The following is a 25,697-nucleotide window of genomic DNA, read 5'->3' on the forward strand; positions in this document are numbered from 1 at the left end:
ATGTTTTTCTACATTTTCATTTCAATTGGGCAGATGTACTTTGGGATGTTACTACGAAGACAATTAAAGCAATTAAAGCATGATCAGGAGTAGATTAAGCCACTGAGAGGACAGGATGTCCCCAAGCCCCATATAAAAATAAACTTTCAGTATTTGCAGAAAGAAAAAAATGATGCTATTTTGCAGGACCCAGGTGCAATGTTCTACTGCACTTGCAGTTTACTACTAATATATTTATTTTAATCCACCTACACTAATAGTTCTATTGAAATGCTAGAATTCTGGGCTAACCACTTGATATTGGTCAAAGGTGACATCTCACAACTGGAGTCATGTTACAGAGTCAGCAAAGGCAGATGAACTCACACATACAGTACTGAGAACTCCAAAGAGGTTCATCCGGACTGTCAGCTGGGGTGTTCCTGCAGACAGATGGGAGACAGACATCACTGGAGCCCTTGGAGTTATGAGTAAAGCTGGGGTTTGGGCACTAAGGAAAGGAATGAACTCCCAAGAAAATGTTAATTAGAAAAAACCTGCAGTGAATAGTGATCCTACAGTTCTAAACAACAAGAAGGTAACTTCTTCATATCTATTAACACAGTAAAAGAAACATCTCTAGAAACCAAGCAACAGAGACACACAGCTACCGTCTACAATAGGAGAAAACTGGCCACATGGAAGGCAGGATAAAAAACACATGCACAGGAAACTCCATATTGTATGGGATTTCTTTCTAAGAGGAAGTTTTTCTATATATAGTGTGTCTAATTGACAACAGAAAATACATGGCAGATATATAGAGGGGACCACTTAGTGGTTCCCTTTCCTTTCCTTTTTTTTTTTTTTGTTTTGTTTTGTTTTGTTAAAGCAGCACAAGACTCAGTTTAAAGGCTTCCTGTGTCCTGGCCTGGAAACTTTCCCATCTGCAAAAGAAGAGAGTTTGCAGGGGGCCTCATGCCTTCTAGGGTGGCATTTTTCAGACTTTCTCCAGGTAAATTCTGGCTCTCACAGATAATCACTTATGTCCTTCTTCCTCGACTCAGCAAATCAAGGTTGCTGCTGTCCTACAGGTGCTAATGAAATCTAAACAAAGTGCACGAACAGAATGGGGAGATGTGCTGGCCTTCCCTGGACAACCAGGATCTACCAGTTAATACAACGGGTACAGAAATGTCACGTGAGGAGGTGGGAGACTCAGTTTAAATAAATTTCATTTTAATGGAATGGGAAGATTTGGACAGAAGCCAAAAAAAAACTTCTCCAGGTTTTGGCCCATTCTTAAAAGTGTAAGGAGCAGTTCCCTCAAGGAGCATGGGAAAGTGTTTGTGATCAAGCAGAAAATAACCTTTGCAAAAGTAGTTCTGTCTGGGTGAGAGGACTGATTGTAATGGTCACTGTACTCCTTAATAACGAGAAATAAAGTGAGAGGGGGATGGGTTTTCAGAACTGCTCAGCACCCACAATTGGGGCATTGCTCTTAATGGGAACAGCAGGGAGCTGATCACTTTTGAAAGGTTTGGCACTACGTTATCTGGTCTTATTTCAGGTGAAGCTGAAATGGAGAGGAGAGGCGCCTCGGTGGGAGTGGGTATGTATGGTTTATCTGAGAACACAGTCCATTTCCTCAGGCCCAGCATTGGGGAGAGGATTTGGCTCTTTGACAGTGTCTGTTAAATAAGGATTTGTTCCGACACAGCGGAGTCTGCTCTTTTCGTTTTCAAATGTACTCTGTGGCCACGAAGTTCCATTATCAGTGAGCACGGGTGAATTCAAATTGAGGTGGTCACAAGGGTAACATTCGGTGGGGAGGACAATGGGACCTCGACTCTGGTATATGATTTGTTGTCAAATGTTTACTCATCTGTGAAAAGAGGAAATCATTAGCATTTCACAGAAACAGATTTACCATTAGCATACATTTCATAGCAAAGGAACCTTCACAGACAAAGAAACGCCAATCAAAGAAGGTATTGATTACCAATGTGTAGGCAGGACTGACAGTGCTATAGTGTGTGTGCGCGTGTGTGTGTATAGTCTTGCCCAGATGTCAAATAAATGATTACCAAGGCAACTGCATCGCAGTTATTTTACCCCAGGATACACAATAATCTTTTTGCACTTCATACTATGTTGCTAAGTGTGAAACATTCTCTATAACAACAAACTAACATTTGGAACAAAGGTACTATTGGTAAATTACTAAATAGATTAGATAGTTACCATAATTGTATGAAAACAAAGAAAAAGTGAACTGCACCAAAGAGTGCTTCGGTGATGATATACACCTTTACCCCAATATAACGCGGCCTGATATAACACAAATTCGGATATAACGTGGTAAAGCAGTGCTACGGGGGGGGTGGTGGCTGCGTGCTCCGGCGGATCAAAGTAAGTTCGGTATAACGCGGTTTCACCTATAATGCAGTAAGATTTTTTGGCTCCTGAGGACAGCGTTCTATTGGGGTAGAGGTGTATATATTTAGTGTGGGAAGAAGGTTGATCTTGTGATGAAGGCACTGGACCTCTAGGTGGTACAACAGACCAGCTTCCCCTGGGCTGGCCACTTCCTGTGTCTTCCTGTTCTCTCTTCAGTTTGAGGGAGGTGGTTGTGGCATTCAGCTTCTCTCTCAACAGAGGGCTGCTGCTCCTACAGTCTCAATAGTCCAAACAGTCTTCCCAGATCACTTTCCAGCATCTACCTGCTCCCCTGTGTCAGAGGGAAGGAGGGGGAGGAAAAGGCGGTCAGGGTCTGGCCTCCCAGTTGGGTCTTATCCACAGTCCAGACTCTTCCCAGAAAATCATGCACGCCTGCCTGCCTGCCTCTCCTTCACTCTCCCCATTTCCCTGTTGGTGTCTCCCTTTTTAGCAGCCCTCCATTTGGAACATGCTTTGCAGCTGCTGAGGGGCTGGGCCTTCTTGGCCCAGCACTGCTCTATTACACCTTACGTCTTAGCTATCGGGTGTAGCTGAGCCTAGTGAGACTCAGAACCAGGGGCGGCTCTAGAGCCCAGCGGGGCAAGCAGCCGCCTGGGGCGGCCCTTTCCCAGGGGGGCGGCAGGCTGGGCCGGTGGACCTGCCGCAGGCATGACTGCGGGACGGTTGGTGCTGGTCTGGCTCGGGCTGGACCTCCAGCAGCGCGAGCAGCTGGCAGAGCCCCGCCGCGCCCCCAGCCGCGCCGCGCAGCCGCTGGGAGGTCCAGCAGAGCCGCAGCGACCGCACCGAGACTCTCCAGTCATGCCGCGCTGGCCCCCAGCTCCTCGCCTCGGCGCGCCCGGCGGGCATCATTGCATTGGCCAATTTGTAGAATTTGCTGCGCTCAGAACCTTACAAGGGGCTGGGCCAGGCTCAGAAGAGGAAGTGACAGCAGTTTGTTGACCAGAAGCCACCACAGAGCATTCCACAGGCACAAGAATGAATATTTGTATTTGGCTTGCTTGAGTTCATAGTTGGTTTCTGTGTAATGTGGGTGGAACAAGAACCCTTTAACTAAATTAGAAATCTGTGAGAGGTTTGGGGGCAGGGGAGTGGAAGAGAGAGTTAACTTGGGTCTCCAGTGACATTTCTTTCTAGCTGTTCAGAACCTGGTTCTGCGTTTCTGGAGTAACTTTTGAGAAAATCCATTGCTTTAGCTCTAGAAAAGAACTACAGCTATTTAACACCCCCCCCCCCAAGGTATTATCTGTCAGGCCATAGATAGGCTAGAGTCAAGATGTGAAACAGTAGCAGCACTGGTTTCAGTTAAATATAAAAACAATTCTGGAATATCAACTCATGAGAACACCTGGGATCTGACTCTCAAGATTTTTCCCCCTAGCACAAACCTCTGAACTGTGAAGCTAGAAAATTTAGGATTGTTATTTAGTCCATGCTTCCCATCCACAACAATTCAGGAAATCATTTGATGACTATAAGAGCTCAGAAATCAAGAAGGTCAAATTTGTATAACAAACCTATTAATGTGTAAACCATCACAATTCACTTATGCAAACAAAACCATGTCACACACACCTGCCCTCCAACGCTTCCACTGTCTCTCCCTTCATTGAACTGTCCAGTTCAAAATTGTCACACTAATTTTTGAGACCCTCTGTGGATTTACTGCAGACTATGTCACAAATCTTTCTCTTCCCTGCCCTCTCTGGTCATCTGGCCCATTTCATAATTGGTAAGAAAAATCTTCTCTCCTCACTTACTCCTGTCATCTGGAAGTGTCTTCCTGGAGAAAAAAATCCTTCCCTCATCAATTCTTCATCTCTGTAAATTTCATCTGAAGACTTTCTCCACTGCTTATACATCCTAAGGGAGGAGTGGGGAAAATAAGTCTGAGGGGGAATTATTCCACTCTGTAAGCCATTTTGGGATACAGAGTGTACAAAAGATGCTACATATGAGCATTGTAATGTAAAGTATAACAAAGTTCTTAGGACTTTCCACATTTCTCCATTGGTATATAGTGTAAACAGAGAAAGCATGATGGCATTCTGGTAAAAAACAAGCAATATATTGTCATCCTGGAGGAACACTGCCAGCAATCAGGCAGAAAGTTGTTTCATATACACAGGTAATTAGAGAACCCTGCTACCTTTATCAAGGCTCTTAATATGATTCACTCAATAGGTGTCCTCTGTAAATTACTAGAAAATTGATCTCCCAGCAGCAGATGGTTTATGTCTATATCCACTTTTTTATGAAGCAATAAAAAGCCTCCCAAAATATAATGAATAAAAATGAATAGTAATAGCAATGTCTTTGTTACATGAAAGAGTGATAGCATACATCATTTTAAATGGATGCAGAAATAAGCTTCAAAGTAAAAGAAACACAGGGGAGCTGAAAATCTGCTCCTTACACTTTCTCTATTTCCATCTATGCTGCATCTGTATGATCTTTATGACAGGACATAAATCCAGGAACATCTGTGCTCAGTGTGGTGAGGATTTGCTGTGACATTACATTATTATCTGAAACTCGGAAAAAACAGTAACTTACAAAAATGAACTGAAAGTTAAAAAGACCTGATACGAAAGTAAGTTCTTCTAGAGGCAAAGTTCATGAGTAAGAAACACTGGTGTTAGCTGGGTAGAGATCAGGAGTTTCCTTATGGCTCTGGCACTGTAGTCGAATGATGCCTTACTCCATTTAATAAAGACTGTCCTAACTAGACAACAAGTATCTATTTTTGTCATTTATTTGCTCTATTTTTGTTGTTTATTTCCTTGATAAGGAAATTGCCTCCAGAGTCAGTAAAGCCAGCCAGGCCCTTGGCCAACTCTGAACAAAAGTCCTTACCTAACACATTAATTGTCTCTCCACCAAATCGAAGATCTACAGTGCAGTGGTCCTAACATCTCTTCTGTATGGTTCTGAGACATGGACTCTTTATGGACAGCACATTAAACAGCTTGAGCAATTTCACATGTGCTCCCGCCACTCAATAATAAGCATTTGCTGACAGGACGGAGTGACAGCAGTGGCTTTTAGTGGTTCCTCCCTGTCAGCCTCGGAGGGAGGTCACTATGCCTCGCTACGCCACCTAGCATGCTAATCCCCTGTCAATTGGCCATGTGTCAGTAAAGAGTCTAGCAGCAGCAGTCAATAGCCCAGCACCCTGACTGGGGCAGACAGCAAACACAGGCAGGCTCAAGACCTCTGGGAAGGGCAGAGCAGTAGTGGTCTATACAACCCAGCTTCCTGGCTGAGGCAGACAGCAAACAAGCACAGGCTGTCTGGCCTTGGGTAAGTAAGCCACCACCCCCGGGGTGGGGTTCACAGTAGGAGATAAGGGTACCTGGGGCCACCCTACTCCACTGGGTCCCAGCCCAGGGTCCTACCAATAGCAGGTGGTCCTGCCACTGGGTCAGCAGGGATCCTACCAAAACATACTGACTGTGGTTTCAGCAACACAGCCGAATGAATGTCTGGTTTCCCTGGGTACTTCTTACCCCTACCTGTTCACAGGGCTCGGTTGCTTGCAGGTCCTCAATATCCTCGGGATACTCAGGAGCCAACAGTCCCAGTTGCTCCTTGGAATACTCGCCTGGCGGCAGTCCTGGCAACTCCCCAGGATATTCAGCTGATGCAGTCCCAGCAGCTCCCTTCCCTTGGAGTTCTCCTCCAGGGGCAGGGGTTGGCACAGATCAGTCCCTGGCCCAGGAGCCAGCAGCAAGGCAGAGGTATCTGCCTCCTTCCCTTACTCTAGCCCAACTGAGCTGAAGGCCCCGCCTCTTATACTTCCTGTTCCACCCCTCTGCTTCCAGCGTGAGGGGCGGGACCAGCCTGGCTCCACCCACCAGGGGGAGGGGAGTGATTCCTCCCTGTCAGCCTCGGAAGGAGACCACTACCACTCACTACTGTGACCAGTATGAAGATCCTTGAGAGAACAAACACAACAGCATCAAGGAAATGGTACTGAGAGCAGAATTTGACTGGACGTCATCAGAATGGAAGACCACTGCCACCCAAAACAGATCCTGTCTGGGGAGCTGAGGCAGGGCAAAAGAAAGAAGGGCCATCCTTATAAGTGCTTCAAAGATAACTGGAAGAGCAGTCTCCACTGGTCTGGCATCAATCTTAAAAAACTCGAGCAAATGGCACAGAACAGGACTGACTGATGGTCTTTGACAAGATTAGCATGCAGCAGGTTCAAGCGGGATCGATGAAATCATGTCCAGGCTGCATGTGAAAGGCTCCACAAAGCCACATCATCAAACATCATGGAGAAAGACTTCCCATGCCCTCTGTGTGGCCGACTCTGTGCATCAGGGTTCTGACTTTAGAGTCATATGCGAAGCCATAGATGAGAATTGCGTCAGTGATGAACTACTACTACTCTAAGTTCTCATTTGTCTTGCCAAGCTACCCAGAACATTGGCAGGCAAAGAGCACCACTGGTATTGCTGTTCAGTATTCAACTCATCTGAAACCTAAAATGTTATTCTAGCCAGATAGTGGCTTAGTCACCTACACCCTTGACCCTTTCCTCCCAAAGATACAAGTCATGGCTCTGGCCTTCGGAAGTATAAATTGAGTCATAGGTAGTTTGCTCGGCAGTACTTTTGGATGAGGAGTAAAATTTTCCAGAGTGCCTACGGCCCAGAGGCACAAGGGGACTTAGGCGTTGCAATGCTGAGCATCACAACACCTAACTTTGAGGCACCTAGAAGATCACAGGAACAACACTGAGATCACAAAGTCCAAGTTAGGCTCCTAGACTCCCTTTGCAATGCATGAGGAGAGATAGGCGCCTAAGAATCCAATCCACAAAAGCCAGCATACTAGGTGGGGAGCTGCCTAAGCTAGCAATGGAAGATGCCGACAATGGAAGATGCCTCTCTCAGAGTTCAGTGCCTGAGTCAGGCTGCAGGGAGATGCCTATCTCTGCTAGCAATCCACAACCAGGAACCCCTCTCCCAGCATCAGGCAGCTTAGTTGTTTCAGGCAAGAATGAGTTAGGTGCTTGCCTAGCTCCATTCAAAGTTGCCGGGGGAGGAGCCTCCCTCCTAACCCTTAAACCAGGGCCAGTTCTAGGGGTGGGCAAGCAGGGCAGTCACCCTGGGTGCCATCTTCCAAAGGCCTCTGTGATACTCAAGTTCTGTTTGTTTTTGGCTTGGGCCCTGGGGAGGAGGGGGCTGAAAACATTTTTATCCTGGCCAGGTAAATAGCTAAGGCTCCTCTTCTTGCCCTTAGCCCAGTGGTAGGCTACTCAGCTGTGACGTGGGAGGCCCCTAGTTCAAGTGCTCCCTCTGTCTGATGAGGAGAAAGGATATGAACAGAGATCTCCCACCTCTTGGTGAATGGCCTAACCAACGGGCTACAGAATGACTCACTCCTTTTCTAGCCCAATTAATAGTTAATTATTCAATTAACATGGAACAACTTCAATAGAAGAGATTGACAGAGACCCCCCTAGTCCAGTGGTTGGAGCACTCACCTGAGAGGTGGGAGAATCCTCTTCAGATTCCTTCTCCCTCTCAAGTAGATGGGAGACTTAAACCAGGCTTCTCCCATGACCTGGGTGAGTACCCTAACTACTGGGCTAAAGGGTTACGTGGGAAGTTTCCTCCCTCTTCCCCTCCAACCCTGACCTGGCAGCTTTGTATGGAGCTATACGGCCTCTGAACACACTTACTGGATCTGGCCCAAAATGCAAGCTAGAAGCTCCTGAGCCCATATTCCTCTGGTCTGTAGATTGCCCTGGGGCTTAGGTAGGAGATAGGCGCCAGTATCTGTAACTATCAGTTTTGAATTTGCCACCTTTTAATTTCATTGACTGTCCCCTTGATCTTTCCATTTTATCATACAAAGCTCCCAACCTTTCTATGTATCATTCAATTATTTTATACACTTTTATCATGTTGTCTCTTATTTGACTTCTTTCTAAGGTAAACAACCTTTCAATCTCTGTTCATATGAGAGCTTTTCCATGACTCAAATCATTCTTACCACCATTCTCTGAACTCCCACTAATTCTACAATTTAAACAAAGTAAGTGTCAACACGCTAATGTGTACAATGTGGTGCTAAGCAACCCTGTAATTCATAAATGTTATCTAAACTCAGCCCAGTATAATACAGGTTCATGACTAATTCAGTAAGCAAAAAAATATAAAAAAAATAAACAAAAACCCCACAACATCACACAACAGAAAATGTATTCCCGAAACAGGAGGCTTCATAACCAAAGAACATATTCAGTCAAAAATTTAGAAACCATGACAACAAATTCTGATAAACCTTAAAGTTCCTCTTTTTGATAAAGTGTGTAGGGCTGCATAGATTAATAGAATTTGCAATAGCTGTAATGATACCTAGAAGCTTCTGGCTGGGCATCCTGGCCTATTCTATCTGTGATGCTGAAAGCAAGCAACCCTTTAGACCCCTACTCAAGAAATAATACAAACAAAAACAAATTGTCACTAGGACTTCTGAATATCTCTGCTGCTAACCTCCTTTAGTTTAGTGTAAAGTAGGTAGTATCTGTCTGCAAACAATATAACAAACAAGACCACAGATCGATAGTTGTTGTTAGTACATACACAACACAAACAAAAACCTAAAACTTCTTCATGCTGCTTTAGTTCTCAAAACTAAAGACCTCACGCTGTCAACCTTACCTCACATTGCTCAGTGGAACTACTGGTGGAGTAGGTTACTATTCAGTGTAAGAATGGAAGAATCAGACACAGAGTTCATGGGCAAAAGTCTGTGTTTCTTGACATGGCATTATCTTGAGAACCTTACTCACACCCCAGTATGCAAGAGAATAATGCATTAGAATACAATTTTTCAAAAACACCTAAATCCCATTGAGTTTTAATGAGACTTGGGCTTATACATGACTTAGAACCTTTTGAAAATTTAGCATACATTTGTATACTGAATCTTTTAAAAATGCACACAAAAGTATGTCTTAGCATGTTGCTGTAGACAGAATATTTGGAAGGAAATCGGTATTCAAGCCCTAAAAGAATGAACATTTCACTCAAGTTCTACATCTCATGGATATTAATATAAAATTGCTGTGGAGGCAAAAGACCATTCATCAAAAGAAACTAATTGCTTTTGACTACCTTTTCATCCGAGACACTCTTCTCTATAGCCTAATTTTCACTTTATATTTCTAAAATGCTCCAAAAGGACTTTGACTTTGACAGTCCTACAGACATCAATCTCTGCCTTTTCATTGAGTAATAGTCTGTATCTTATTGAAACATATAATGTTGGAAAACGTATCTTTAAGAAGAGTACAGCTGTTGTTTTTCAGTACTCTGTCATGTGCTACTCCAAGGGCCCCAATTTCATCTGCAGGAGACCAATTTTCATGTGTGTCCAGGATATTTTAGAAGCCCACAGGGGTTTCTAAAGCTTTGGAATAGCAAGGAATTTCTTTACATATCGACAGACTGGGGAAGGGGGAGGGAATTCTTCACAGATGTTTATCTTGGCACAATGCATTCTGCAGACATGAGAGAATTCAGGCTTGAGAGTGAACTCTGGTCTCTTGTTCTGCGGGCCATTGCAGACTGAGACACATTGCACAAAGTTCTGGCTACCATTGTTGTCTTTCAGTAAACCAAACAGTCCTGAGGAATCTTATTCCACTGCCCATTTGATTTCACAGTCTCAAATCATTTAAACCCTTGCAAATTAAATTCTGCACTTGGATGCAGACACCCAGCTGCCACCAAAGTGAATGGGAAAAATATAACAATTTATTTGTCCATTTTCAAAAGCTTTCATGTGTTATCCAGAAAGATCAAGAAGCTCACAGGTGCCAGATGGTTGCACACTGTTGCTTCTGTAGATCAAGCTCATTGCAAAGACCATGGACTCTTTGCAGCCCTCCATTCCCCCCACAAGCGCACAGTGTGCCAGCCTCCCATTCCCCTCTATTTCAGGGACTCCCAACAACCCACACCCCTTCCTTCATGACAGGAGCTCTCTGTGGCCCCCAATTTCCCTCTCCCGTCATACCAGAAACTCTGAATACCCCACTTTCTCCCATTCTCCTCATATGTCAGCAGCTCTCTGTGCACCCCACCCCATTTCCTTTCTCCTCTACCATGTTAGGGCCTCTGTGTCCCCTCATTCCTCCCTACTCCGCCCTTTCCCTGCACCATTCTCATTTTCTGACTGAGAGGGAGAAGCCTCTCAAGGTGTTCACTCTATTGAAACAATGGGCAGAGTAGAGATGGGGAGTCAGCCAGTTCTTTGACCTATAGACAAGTCCAGAGATGGTGGAAGCTGCTGGCTCTGCTAACCAGATCCAAGGAGCTCCACGTGCCCCCCCACGTCCAGCTTGTGGTTTTCCATTTTTCACCAAAATGAATAGGATTCTTCCCACTGCTGCCTAGAATACTCCCTGAAATTTTGGAATTGGTAGGATGTAGCATTCAAAAGTTATCGCATTACAGGCAGACAGAGAAATGCCTTCCAGTTGAGCATAAGCCCTTGCTTTGCTCACCTAATAAACAGCCAAAAGCCGAACTAAAGTTCAGTTGAATCTTTGCAGTATGGACATTGAACTAGAAACCCCATTATAAGCTCTCATAAAGTTTCCAGTGCATCTGAACTTCAGTGGTGCTAAAAATATTGTTCAACAAGAATAAGCACTTCACCTCCCAGACCTCGTCGAAACTAGAGTGTGTAGAGAAATGGGGATTTTAAAAAGTTGCGAACTTTTGTACCTTTCTCACCCCACAAAAAAAAAAAAGCTTTAGATTTGGTTTAAAGTTTGTGTGACAATTCAGTCCGGTTCTCATTCAAGTGATACATAAATGCAGGTTATTTTATTCAGACTAGTTCATCTAGTGTTTTTAACCAAACGCATGCACACCTCTAGCTCACTTCCAAAGAGATCAAAATCAGCATGGAACCACGATGCAAGACTACATCACTTACCAGCCCATTGCAAGTACTGATGGCTGCTGGTCCATTCCCAGAATTTGGCTGCAAGACTGTACCAATGAGGTGACATGAGGTTCCTGTGTAAGGTACAATCTTTGCACCAGTGTGGTTCCCGTATCTCCTTTCCAATACATAGTTAGCAGAAAGGAATCCTCGATGGACAGTCAAGTTAAAAAACAGCTCCTTCTCCTTGTGGTTAATTTTATAATACACAAGGTTTTCCTTTCTACTGAAGTCTCTTTTCCTCCTGGCATCTGAGGTGTGATGGTGTAAACTGTAAGAGAGAAAATGACCACTTGCATCTACTTTTGCAGGACCAACCACGTGGTATTCTTGCAGCGTCCGGATAAAGTGCTCTGGGAAAAAAAGCAACGGGGAAATTTTAGCTTTTCATAGAATCATAGAATCAAAGGACTGGGAGGGACCTTGAGAGGTCATCTTGTCCAGTCCCCTGCACTCATGGCAGGAATAAGTATTATCTAGGCCATTCCTGACAGGTGTTTGTCTAACCTGCTCTTAAAAATCTCCAGTGATCGAGATTCTAGATTGTCCCCTAGACAATTTATTCCAGGGCTTAACCACCCTGACAATTAGAAAGCTTTTCCTAATGTCCAGCCTAAACCTCCTTTGCTGCAACTTAAGCCCATTGCTTGTTGTCATATCCTCAGAGGTTAAGAATAACAATTCTTCTCCCTCCTCCTTGCAACAACCTTTTATGTATTTGAAAACTGTTATCATGTCTCCTCTCAGTCTTCTCTTTTCCAGACTAAACAAACCCAATTTTTTCAATCTTCCTTCATAGGTCATGTTTTCTAGACCTTTCAATCATTTTTGTTGCTCTTCTCTGGACTTTCTCCAATTTGTCCACATCTTTCCTGAAATGTGGCACTCAAAACTGCATACAATACTCCAGTTGAGGCCTAATCAGCGTGGAGTAGAGCAGAATTCCTTCTCATGTCTTGCTTACAACACTCCTGCTAATACAGCCCTGAATGATGATTGGAGCCTCTGGCTGTTACCACAATTTGAGTACTAAATAATAGGTAGTAGCTGTTGCATAGTATTGGATATTAGTGAGAGGCAAGAATGCCGTGAATTTCTTCCCCCTTCTCGAATCTGATAACAGTGACAGTGTGCTCATTCTTGTTCCCACTGATGTACATGGAAGTTGTGCTCTGGAGGTCAGTGGGACCAAGAGTGGGCTCACCTCAGAAGTAATTTAGGCCATATTTTGATCAGCTCAAGCTGTTATAATCTAACAGTGGTGTCCTGTGAATTCTAAATCTCTGGTTGTGTAAATTAAATCCACCAATACAAATATGAAAACTTATAAAACTTCAGGAAAGAGCACTTGGTTCTCTCTCTCTCTCTCTCTCTCTCTGTAGGGTAGAGAATTGATGTTGTGTTTGAAATGTGAAAGGATGTGAATGGGAGAAATGTTTTTAAGCTTTTAAGGTTGGTGTTAAGGAGGGAGAGTGTAAAAAGCCCAATGAAAAGTTGTTGAAGTAGTCAGGCCTGATTTTCCACTGCACAGCACCCCCTTATGCCTGTGGAATGGTGTGGGAAATCAGCCCCTCCCCCACAAGTTTCCCTTTCATGTATGTGAGTTCTGAAATGATAAAAGCTTTGAAGTATAAAAGTAAAGCTTTTGATACTGTCTCGCATGACCTTCTCATAAACAAACTAAGGAAATGCAACCTAGATGGATCTACTATAAGGTGGGTGCAAAACTGATTGTAAAACTGCTCCCAGAGAGTAGTTTTCAGTGGTTCACAGTCATGCTGGAAGGGTCCTTAAGCCAATTTTGTGTTGCTGTATCACAACATAACATTATAGAATTGCTACTAAGAAAAAATAGTCTATTTCCAGGATTCTGAACTGCCTACATTTTGTAATGAGAAATGAGGTGGGTATTTACAGGCCTGTTAAGAGTAAATTTATAATGAATATAGATTTCAGCAATGAAATTTTGAACTGCAATCTAGCCTAATTGTTTCCAGAAGGCAACAACATGACAGTCTGAGTTGTCTGCACGGTGCTTCATTGACCTCAACTTTAAAATCAAGTTGTCTGCCACAGGAGCATTGCAAGTACAGAGCTGCAAGTTCAGACTCCAAAAGATTTGAGCTATTGTAACCAGGGAGACATTTCTGCACTGGGGGGGGAAGTAACTAGCACAACACTGTAAGGTTTGCAGTCAGTGAGAAGCAGCAACGCTGATCTGGGGAAAGTAAAACAGTCACAAAGCTCCATGGAAGTTAGATTCTATAAGTGAAACATTGTGTAAATACAGATGGGGAGACTACTCCAGACAAAAGAATAAACTGAATATATTTACTTAGATCTTGGTGACCCTGGTTTATTTACATCAGAGGTGGGGGGAGAAAGGACACCAAGTTTGTATCTATTAAGCATAACTTTAATTAAAATGAGAGAAACCACTGACCTTGCCTCTTGTCTGGAAAGAAAAATCTGCCCGGTTGAGGATTTCTACCATAGCAGAGCGCTTGCATGAGAAGGAACTGGACCCAAAAGGAAAAATTGGTAATCCAGTTTCTCTGCACACATGGCATGTTTTAGCTGGGGGAAATCAACTGAGTATATTCAGCAAAGTCCTAGCTGGAAAGAAAACTGTAAAGGTGCATGGCCAAGGGAAACTAATGCAGAGAGAGAGAGAGAGAGAGAGAGAGAGAGAGAGGCGCTTCCTCACAGAGAAAGAGCAGAGAAGCTTTTCCTGAAAAGGGGAGTGATTAGGAGTTCTGGTGTCTGATTTCTGCAAGGGCAGGAAGGAGGGTTCAGCTAGGAAGTTGCTTCCAGGGAATCCTTCATTAGTGGGCTGTAGCCCACAAAAACTTATGCCCAAATACATTTGTTAGTCTCTAAGGTGCCACAAGGACTCCTCGTTGTTTTTACAAACAGCAATGTTAGCGTCAGTTCCCATGCAGCCCAGCTCGAACTTCAAACCCTCCAGCAGTTAATTCGTCCCCTGACGGAGAAAATCTGAGACAAGGGCTGAGTGGGTCTGTCCCTGGAGGGAGGTCCAAAGCCGTCTATGCAGTGAGGCCAGGCTGCACTAGCTCTGTCCTGGGAGCACTGAGCCTGTCCCTACATGCTTCCTCGGATGCCTTCAGTTCCCACTTTATACCCACTGTCCCCTGAATACACCAACTCCAACTCCCCATGCACTACCTGCCTGCCCCTGAGCACCGACTGGGCTCCACTCTCCCTTGGGTGTGCCTGGTTCCAGCCCCCAAGCTGTAATAGCCCCACCTACGGCACCCCCTGCCACAGTCTCTCTGCCTGAGATTCACTCAGTGCTACCCCTCTCCCATGCACCTATTCTGCCAGGTGAGCAACCAGTTCCCATCCTGTTGTTCTGAGGGGAGGGTGTCCCAACTGAATTCTGATGCCAGTGCTTGCATCCTGACTCCTTACGCTCCAAGAACACAGCAAGCATTCCGGACTAGAACTGTAACACATTGTAAGAGATACATCAAATCAAGGTGTTTGCAGAAGCAGAAAGCAATTTCATTCTCTTGTAGATGCAGCCCACGTCTTCCCCTCCTCCTTCCCTGTACGGCCTTCCTCTATTTTTGTGTTTCCTTCAGTGCTTATGTCCAAGTCAGATTATAAACTCCACAGGGCAGGGCCCATGTCTGTAAAGCACATAGTACCCATTAGGGTGCTGTGTCAATACCCATCTGAACAGGGGAGTCTTCCCTTCCCCTATGGAAGCTTTTGGGCAGTGCTGTGTGAAATAGCTGCTCATTTCACCCCAGAAGTGGCAGCATTTCATTGCTAGGTGAAATGATCCCACTAGAGTTTGCACATCAGTGTGGCAGGCTGACAAACAGAAATACCTCCACATCCCTTGAGTTCTCTTTACATCGTCAATCTTCCATTTCCAGGGCTTTGCCTTTTCCTGGTCCTTTGGAAGTGTAGGGTGGGAGTGGGCGGGGAAGGCCCAAAGTCCCTTTTAATAAACAAAACTTCCCCTCCCAGAGGTTACTTTCCCCCTGTCCTGCCTTGCAACAAGATTCAAAGTAAAATAAGGTGCTCCTTCTATGGGTTCTTTTCCACATCAAAACCACAGGACTCAGACATACTATACTTCCCTGTCTATAGATCCCTCCACAGTCTGGCTTCTTCTACAGGGAAGGGAGCTGCTTATATAATTGTCCCAGCATGCCTTGCTGCAGTGGCCTATAACTCTCAGATGCCCTCGAAAACAGTAATTCCTAGCAGCCCTTGTAGGATTCCCTTCACTCTGCTCTCTAGTGATGTCATGCAATAACCATACAACGCTTATTAAGACATTTTGTGTTTATGAACCCAGATTAGATTAAACTGATTTTATAGACTGTTTTTTTTTCATGTTTTATCCTCCTGGTGGCACTAGAGGGCAAAGCTAAGGTTGTCTGGGTGTCTTAGCATCTTTGGGTTTCTTTTTGGTTTAACCTTCACTCTGAATTCCCTGGGTTTGTAATGCTTGTTTTAGGGACAATTGTAACACTCTTGTCATTTGTTTTACCCTTCATTGATATCTACTCTTAAACTTCACTACAATTTCATATCATTTTTATCTGGATTATAGTTTTGCCACATTGCCCCGTCTACCTATACACACACTTACCCAAGGCACAGCTTTAAGGCTATACTATGCCATTCATTTCCAGGCAGAACTCCTCATTAATTTTAATGGGCGCTTCTGCCGAACACTGATGGTGCAATATGGTGCTTAATGATTTTCTGGCAACTTATGCTTATTATCGCTTATTAGGGAGACAAGGTGGGTGAGGGAACATCTTTCATTGGAGCAGCTTCTGTTGGGGAGAGAGACACACTCTGAAACTCACACAGAGCTCTGCTTCAGGTCGCATTATCACTTATTTCAGTCGGTGTGAAACAGGCAAAGCCAACTGAGAGGAAAATAGTCACTTCAGTTTAGCTGTCTAATGAAGCTCCAGAGAATCAGGCCTTAGGAATGTGCTAAAATGCAAGCTTTCAAGCCAGTAGGAAATGCAGCTCCTTGCAGTCATGAGAAACAAGATATGTTTACAAAGGAAAACTGATACTTGATTAATGAGTCTTAATGTGTATTTTGCTAGTTAATGGAAATACACAATGAGGCTACATAGGAGAACTGCAATATTATATAGTATATGATTATCAGCAGCACTCTTGAGAAGGTTTGTTCACTATAATGTCATTTCCTTATTTTAATACATAGCTCCTGACAGGGGAGCTGGAACAATTTGTAGCGGGGTGGGGGGGGGAGTACTGAGAGCCATTGAACCAAACTGCCACTTCAAGCCAGGGAGTGCGGTGGCACCCTTGGTTTCAGTGCCTGTGGTGTCTGATCTGTTATATATAAATAATGTATTTAGACTGTAAGCTCCTTGGGGCAGAGACCATCTTCTACTCTGTGTTTGGTTGGCCCTTAGGCATTAATGTAATAAACATTATTAATAAAATAAAATACTAATAATGAAATATTGTGTGGTATAATGATGACTACAGGGGCCTGGGAGTCAGAAATCATTGAAGATTCTGTTTGCAGTTCTGCCACTAATCTGCTTTGCAACATTGAAAATTTCATTTAACCAGTGTATCCCGTTATTTACTCATCTCCAAAAGGACTTCAGTAATATCTACCTGCTTCACAGGGGCCTGATGCAGTTTGCAGCGCTCAGTGTTCTGACAGCACATACAGACTGTTGGAGGAAACATTCCAAACATGGTCCCTGTTATTATTCTAGAATTATTTGATTGGAGAAAAGAGAAGACTGCACTGAAGTAAATGATCTAAAGTGCAAGAGGACAGCAAGGTAAGCAGAAGCAAGGACTAGAAAAGGAAGCATGGTCCAGAAGTTAGCACGATAAAGGATAAAGGATAGAGGATAGAACTCCCTGCTCCACCACAGATTTCCTATGTGACTTGGGCACAGGACCATCCCTAGGGGGGTGCAGGGCCAGGGGAAGAAGTGAAGAATCCGTCATTTCCAGGACTGACCACGCCAGGCAATCGCACTGGCCCACAGAGCCCTCCAAAGCATGGCTCTGCTTGGGAAAGTCTCTCAGTTCCTCAACTGTCACATGGGGAAAACAGCACTTCCCTACCTCACAGGGTGTTGTGAGCATGAATATGTTAGAGACTGTGAGGTGCCCCAACACCTTAGAAATGGGGGTCATGTAAGTACTTCCGACAGACTAGCTTCTTAGTAAGGGATTGGAGAGGTGCTGCAAATTAGCTAGTTAACATTGTCCAAATTGTGCACTTCTCATGTTGTATTTGTAGACCTGTTAAGTATAATAGACACATATACATCCCCCACTTGAGCACTGAAACTGCAAACCAGCCTTTTTCAGGGTTCTCTCATTCTAATAAAAAAGCTCTGACTAGGAAGAGAGAAGAGGGGAAGTCATGAATTGTCGAAGGAAGCAGTAGGGAAAGGCATGGATCTTTGAAGATGGGAGATGGGAGAGACTAAAAAGCGTCTTTTGTTTGAGAATCAGCCAGCAATGAGGCAGTGAAAAGTGAGTCATTAGCTTGAAAACAAGGCTGAATAAGAAGCAACAGGAGCTTGCCTGAGAGCGCTAGCCTCGAAGGAGAAAATTCATTAATTGCCAGAAGAATGTAAAAGGAAAAGCATATCCAAATTCATGAGCTAGTCCGATGGGCAAGAAATACTTGCTCACATGCTGAGAGATGAAACACGACAGAGGCTAACACTCAACCAATATCATTCACCTGAGATCACAAGGAGCATCCATCAAAGAAAGGATATGGCTGAAGTTGGAAGCAAATCATGAAATGCCCCATTGCTGAAAGAGGGCTTTTGATGGATTGCAAGAAGTTTGGCCCCTTGTCCCAGAGAAAATAAAGGACTGCTACCCCCCACCCCACCCCGGGCAGTGTGAACATTTCCAAAACTTCAGTCCCTTTCTCCATGTGAAGTCATATGTATCTCTCGGTCTTGCCCTTGGTAGTGTAATTTCATTATTCCCCATGTATTATTTCCCTGTGTTGATTTTTGACTGATTATGTTCTTATATTGTATTTCTGTTGTATTACTTGTGATTAATTTTATACCTCTGTATAATGTTGTACCTCTCTGTAGATGAGTGGAGTATCTGTGTGGCTTCTTTTGGTTTGGCATTATGTATAAATACTTTGCTTTACTGTTTTTGACAAAAAGCATTCAGACTGTGATGACCTGTGAAAGCTGTGGAATTCTGATTGCAAGCAATAGTTGCAGAGATAGACAAAACCTGCACTAGCTATATATCAGTACAGGAAGAGAAAGGATGATGGTAACCTAAACAGAGATGTTGCCATTAGAGAAGACAAGTCATCTATAGTTAAGACAGCGCTCTAGATACTGGATGGATATGATGCACGTTAAACAAAGGCTTAGGAAAAAATACAAGGTAAGAATTTTGAACCTGAGGGTAGCATGTGAACAAACATGTGCTGGAAGCAAAGATCACATTCCAGTTCATGCAGCCTGCAACCCTTGTGCCAATGGTATTGGCAGCAGCAAGGGCCGGGTCCTTCTTCTAGGGGATTCTCTATAATTTGCTTAACTTTGGCTTGAGCCCTCACCCAGTAATCTGGGAACCTATATCCACTCTGGCTCATCTGTCCCCACTTGCAAGCACAGTCGACAGAGGTCTCAACAAAAGAACTTTATTGGGGAAAGGAAAGGTACAGGACAGGGTGAACTTGGACAAACTTTGCACTGTAATACTTTCTGCCGCCTGCTACCACAGGGTGCATGGGTCCTTTTCCTGAACAATTGGAGCCTGAGTGGCTAAAGCAGGTTTTCTGCCACCGAGACTCCCACTCACAGTTTGTGGCTCCAGGGTCCCTGCTTCTTGGGGTTTGGACTAGATGACCTCCTGAGGTCCCTTCCAACCCTGATATTCTATTATTCTTAGGCAACTCTGAGGCTCTACCACCTGTCCTAATAGAATGATTTAAGCAGCTAGGACAGGGAGGCCTCACCAGAGTCTTTAAGCCAGTGTACACTGATGTTCAAACTCCTCTGCTGAGCACAGTCCACACAACTGCCCTCAGTCTGCTGCTATCCTGCTGAAGCCTTTGCACTGCCCTCTGCTGGCCAGGTGACTAGAACTGCTACTAGGCTTTCTTGTCCACTTTCCACTACCTGATGACTGGATTCACTGCTGAGCTCTGTTTAAATAAGGCAACTAGTTCTCAGCTCAGCTGTTGTTAGGTACAAGGTGATCAGTGGCACAAGGAACTCCCCAGACTCCTATCACCCAGAAAGGTGTTCCCAGCAAGAAACCAGGAACATTCAATCTCTTTTCCTTTAAACCCTCATTCTGTCCAGAGTCTCTTACTCAATCTCAGTAAACATCATCGGGGTGACCCCGAACCCAGTTATTGTCCAGGCTTTGCCCAGGTGGTTTCTAACACAGTTATCTCTAAAATATCAGTCCCAAGTACAAAACTTAGCTGAATTCTACCCCAATGTCTGGAATCTATCCACAGTTAACATGTAAATGAGATATTGCCTTGCTGATTTGACTCCCCTGGCTCTCCACCAGATGACAGCAAAGGATGTAGTTGATATGTAAATGAGGTACCCTCGAGAGCACAGCTGACATTTAAATGAGGTACTGCCTCACTCAGTCAATTCCCCTTGCTCTCCAATAGATTCCAGCAGAGAGCTCACTCAGCTATCTCTCTTCTCTCCTAGGCTTCAGGCCACAGGGCTTACAAGCCTATATACCATATATCATCCTGGATGATGATCAAGGGGCAGTGAACCTACAGAATCAGGAGTAAGGACCTTCAGGGAGACAAGAAGGAAGAGCAATCAGGAGTCAAGAAGAACCATCAGGTGCTGAGACTAGATATAGAAGAAACTGGCAGGTGGAAGTTATAAGAGATTCTGTGGTGGGGGAAACGGACTGAGAAATACAACCCAAACAAAGAGAAGAGTACAATGTGGTGCTCTCTGAGCCAAGACAAGAGCTATCATAGTGAATCTGGAAAGTGCAATGATTTGAGAGACCAAAGAAACACTTTTTAAGAGGTCATTTTTGTGTAGGGTGACCAGACAGCAAGTGTGAAAAGGGGGGGTAATAGGAGCTTATACAAGAAAAAGATCCAAAAATCAGGACTGTCCCTATAAAATTGGGACATCTGGTCACCCTATTTCTGTGGCTGTAAAAAAAAATTCTAATTTTTACAATGTCAGTCACACATAACGAAATGCAAATTCCAGTGATTAGGAGTTAATGCCTGACCCCTTGTTCTGGAAGAGCTAAACCTAAGAGCCTGGGGTCTTTGTTAATGCAGGAAAACCCTTTCACACTAGAAAAAAAGTCCTTCAAATTTTATAATCCAACAGAAATTGTAAAGTACAGAAAATGCAGAGGGATCCATAAGATACACTGTATGGTTACGACAAAGTAAGTGCAGTTTTGGGAAACTCAGAATTAAACAAACATAGACATACGGAAGGGAGGTCAGAAAAGAGCAACGAAAGTGATCCAGGGTGTGAGTGGAGTGCATTGGTCATGAGAAAAGATTAAAACAGTTAAATATGAATAGCATGGCTAGGTGATAATTAAAGTGTGGGAGGGTGGAATCTGGTAACGGTCTACAGATTTGGAGGGTGTAAAAACTGTGGAGGGAGAGGAATTGCTCTCCCAGAAGAAACAGGGTGAAAGCAAGTAAGGGAAATGTAGGTTGAATCTCAGTTCAAACTTCTTTTAGTAAAATCTATAGGGCTGGGAGAGTCACCCAAGGGAAGTGGTAGAAGCCCCATCCTTGGAGACATTTAAAATTAGACTGGACAAAGAACCACTGTCACTTCTATTGTTCAATAGGGAGGAGCTACTACAAAGTGAACATCAGAATTAGTGGGAAGATTCCCATATACTTCAATGCTGGCCCTAATTGTAGTGAAGAGGTAGATAGCCCCTTTCCAGGGGCGGCTCTAGGAATTCCGCCGCCCCAAGCAGGGCGCTCTGGCGGTCGCCAGTCCCACGGCTCCAGGGGACCTCTTACAGACGTGCCTGAGGAGGGTCCGCTGGTCCCACGGCTCTGGTGGACCTCCTGCAGGCGTGCCTGCGGATGCTCCACCGAAGCCGCAGGACCAGCGGCCCCTCCGCAGGCACGTCTGCGGGAGGTCCACTGGAGCCGCGGACCAGCGGACCCTCCGCAGTCATGCCTGCGGGAGGTCTGCCGGAGCCGCCTGCTGCCCTCCCGGCAAAATGCTGCCCCAAGCGTGCACTTGGGTCTGGAGCCGGCCCTGCGCCTTTCTATCACAAGGGCTATATAACAGATTATCTGGATAATCATAGAATATCAGGGTTGGAAGGGACTCAGGCGGTCATTTAGTCTAACCCCATGTTCAAAGCAGGACCAGTCCCCAGACAGATTTTTTTACCCCAGTTCCCTAAATGGCCTCCTCAAGGATTGAACTTACAACCCTGGGGTTAAGCAGGCCAATGCTTAAATGACTGAGCTATCGCTCCCCAATCAAATGCAGCTATTCTTCTTTGAGATCCATTTAGAGAGAAACTTTGGGCATGATATTTTTTAATCTTGTTTTCCTTGTTCTTAGTTGGGGATACTACTGTTTATTCAGCACAACCAACATCTGGCAATTGCAGATGATGGACACTGGTAGAGCTCTTTCCTTTCTATCTTCTGGTTCAGTACTGTTCATGAAGGACATTGGAAAGGACATTGGTAACTAATCTGTGATGATTCTAAATACTCTCAGGGCTGAGTAAACGATTTACAAATTTGCACAATTAATAATTTATGTGCAAAAAAAGTTAGCCTCGTGTTCTGCTCATGAAATATCTGTGAGCACATTCAAATAACAAATGAATGGGAAAACAGAAAATATTCAGTGAGGTTTTGTAACTCAGTAATCAGCTAATCCTCCATCACTGTTCAAGCATTGTTGGTTAGTTGTACATGGTTACAACTAAGTTAAAACACATGGTGTTATTTGTGTTCTCTGCTTGGATGAATATGAAACCCCAGCTGACAATATTATTCATACTTGCAAATTTAACTCGTGTTTCCAATTCATATTACAACAGGTAACTGTGACATTAGCCACCCAGGAAGATTTATGCCATTAAAACTTGTTTACATGAATGTTCCTATAAAGCAGAGACAAAAGGGGCGTGAGTGTAACCAAAGTAAATTAATTTAAAAATTAAATATTCAAATAAAACTTTCTGCCAAGCTTTACTGCCAGTGTCCTTTAAAGTTCACCAAGAATCCATTTCCTGGGATATGCTGATTGCCGTCTCATCTTGGAGAGAGGTTTTGTATTGAACATCTTATGTACATCTCCTTTCTATACCCCAAAAAAGGGGTTTTTGGGGGTGAAATGCATTCTTGTGCCGAGACTTATTGCACCAAGTCCCACTTAAACTTCTGGCCCTCAATAAGGGGAGGAGGGAAAGTGGAGTTTTAACATACAGATGAGTGGTAAAACTTCAGCTGTTAACAATTATTGCCTTAGTACAGTCAAGGCAGAGAGATCAAAGCTTCTCAAAGCCAGAGTAGAGAGTCATAGAAATAAAAAAGGTCCCGTTCCTTTAAATAAATAAATGCTAGGGAAATCGCTGTTAAAGGAGTTACTCATAGAGCAGAATTCTATGGAGAAAATAAAGCCTTGAATTATTCAGATCCCATCTGAGCAACCTATGGTAATTACTCTTTTTAATTAAGTCCATTCAAGACCTTTAATGTTATTACTTTTTTCTTCAATAATGGGAGGAAAGCAATCCTTCACAGCTATAAAAATGTCACAATAAGCAGTCTCAGGGTGGCCTGGCCTGTTAATTTTTTGTATTTAAATATAATGACAAGTAATTATGAGCAATTATAATAATAAATACCCTGTCTTTGGAGGAGGTCCAAAAGGAAGTGGAAAATAGTAGGAATCCTTCAGAATAAATAGGATGAAAATGACTATATTAAACAAACATATTTAAAGCATATTTGAAAGCCAATTTTAAAGCGTTCAATGGACAAAAATAATCTCTGGTGTAATTCCACTGATGTGAATGAGCCAAATTCTTCAGCTTGTGGAAATCAGTGTAAGCACCATTGGCTTCAGTGGAACTATGCTGATTGACATCCACTGAGGATCTGACTGAATGGGGGTAGTCCAGAGATTAATTACTTTAGCTTTATAAGATATGGACCAAAAAGCACGTTAGGTGCCTTGGACTTAGGTTCGGGAGCTAAATAATAAAACCAGCTGCTTATCTTCCTTCACTAGCTGAACGGCCCCCTATAGACTACTGCGCCCTCAAACAAGCCTCATTTCCACCAACTCTCTCCCTTTCCAAAAGCCTTAGTACATGGATACGCTTTGCAACATTCCCTGTGTGTCAGGGGGCTTGGACTGTTTCAGACCCTGACCCGGATTCTGCAATTTTTTATGCACAGGGACATTTATGGGACTACTTACATGTATCAAATTAAGCTTGTTTGTAGGGGCTAACAGGTTTATGCAGTGGCACCTTTGATTACTGAAAAGAGTTTACATATGTCTGATCTTCACTCAGCCTGACAAGTACAAAATAGACTAGACCAGTTATGCACATGTTACTACAAACTACACTGATATTTTGATGAAAAAGAAAAAAAAATGTTACATGTTCTGAAAGGTCCTGAATTGCATTCCTGCATGTGAAGAGTAAATGAAGAGTAGTGTCTTCTGGACAGGGTAGAATAATAATCAGGAAATAATTTATCTAATGAATTTTGCAATATTTTTTCAATTAAATGTGATGATTTTTTTAACAAATTTTCCCCCAGGTAGAGAAATGGGTTGATTAATGTATTCACAAATAATTCATTCACTACTTTCAAATAAATTATTCAGTTTTTTAATTATTCTTCCAACTCTAGCATGTTCCTTTCACTTGTTCTAAAAATGCTTCTCCAAGGTCAAAAAGAGATGAAAGCAGAAGACAGAAGTACCTGAGGCTAAAGGAAGTCTGTTGGGGTGAAACTTGTACAGAGGACAAACATAAAGTCTGTGTAACCGGTTAAGACAGCCATCCTTATATGCAGAAATGTCAGTGCTGCCAAGAGATGCTTTAGCTCATATTCAGTTAGCACAACTCCCACGTGCCTTATTTGACTGGCTAGCATTATGAATACTTACATCTTTCTTCTTAATAATTCCCCACCCAGCCCCGGTGTTCTGTGTCCCCTCCTTGTTTTGGAACTTCATTACAGTTTAGTCTCTATAGTGTACCAACCAAGTATGTTTGGCAGGAAAATATGCAAGTGGAATAAAACTCATTTCACACAAGGGACAGTTTCTGTCTTTTTCCCATTTAAATTATGTGAAAATTGGGCTTACAGAAGATCTGTGTGCTCAGAATAGGGCTTTAAATCTTCAGAGAGCATGGTAAAAAATCCAATTTTGCATACTGTGTCCTACTAGTTCCTGGCATTCATATTGGCTGTGGAAGATGTTAACTGGCCCAAATAAAGATGACACCTTGACTGCTACTTGCAAATGGGTGGGGGGAAGATTAACTAAAGGGAAAATTGAACAACTCTTAAGAAAATGAAGAGACTTGTTTGTTGTACTCTTAATTTTGACTAAGCTCTGAAACAATGCCCTGGATATAGGACTAAAGGATCTGCATGCCGGAAAGGAGACCTTGACTTTTCACAAGATCAGACTTGCTGTGGCCATATTCAGACCTAGGCATTTCCACCTTCCGTATATAATGTTCTTCTTCAGTTTCCACTATAGGAGTTATCCTTCTTCATTTCCTGTCCTACGATACTATGAAACACTGTTAAACACCTACTGGCTTTTACTCTGGAAATGGCTTAATTTTGGTGAAGTACTTTAGGATTCTTCTGACTAAAATATGCAAATTAAATTTTTAATAATGAAGAATATTACCTGGATGTAGCTCCATCCCACTGACCATGGGAGAGGGTGAAGAGATGTAACATAAGAACATAAGAATGGCTGCACTGGGTCAGACCAAAGGTCCATCCAGCCCAGTATCCTGTCTACCGATAGTGGCCAATCCAGGTGCCCCAGAGGGAGTGAACCTAACAGGTAATGATCAAGTGATCTCTCTCCTGCCATTCAACACCACCCTCTGACAAACAGAGGCTAGGGACACCATTCCTTACCCATCCTGGTTAATAGCCATTAATGGACTTAATCTCCATGAATTTATCCAGTTCTCTTTTAAACCCTGTTATAGTCCTAGCCTTCACAACCTCCTCAGGCAAGGAG

At 43.5% G+C, this 25,697-nt stretch overlaps 1 protein-coding gene across 1 annotated transcript; it reads right to left on the reverse strand.

Annotated features, from left to right (window-relative positions):
- Positions 1-999: 999 nt before the first annotated feature.
- LOC120408605 (A disintegrin and metalloproteinase with thrombospondin motifs 12-like) lies at positions 1,000-14,035 on the reverse strand. The gene is made up of 4 exons (XM_039545735.1): positions 13,856-14,035; positions 11,404-11,765; positions 4,197-4,299; positions 1,000-1,864 (listed from the first exon to the last, which is right to left on the reverse strand). The coding sequence occupies exons 1-3, from the start codon at positions 13,980-13,982 to the stop codon at positions 4,291-4,293; spliced, it is 498 nt and encodes a 165-aa protein (XP_039401669.1). The 5' UTR covers positions 13,983-14,035; the 3' UTR covers positions 1,000-1,864; positions 4,197-4,290.
- Positions 14,036-25,697: the final 11,662 nt, after the last annotated feature.

Source organism: Mauremys reevesii, linkage group 6, assembly GCF_016161935.1.
Source record: "Mauremys reevesii isolate NIE-2019 linkage group 6, ASM1616193v1, whole genome shotgun sequence".
Lineage (NCBI taxonomy): Eukaryota > Metazoa > Chordata > Testudines > Geoemydidae > Mauremys > Mauremys reevesii.

What these genes read in the sequence shown, in the direction of transcription:
- LOC120408605 (XM_039545735.1), bottom strand. Translation starts at nt 13,982, where the DNA reads ATGCCATGTGTGCAGAGAAACTGGATTACCAATTTTTCCTTTTGGGTC. An exon ending in CTTTCCAGACAAGAGGCAAG is followed by an intron (nt 11,766 to 13,855) that starts GTCAGTGGTTTC and finishes TTTTTTTCCCAG; the next exon opens with AGCACTTTATCCGGACGCTG.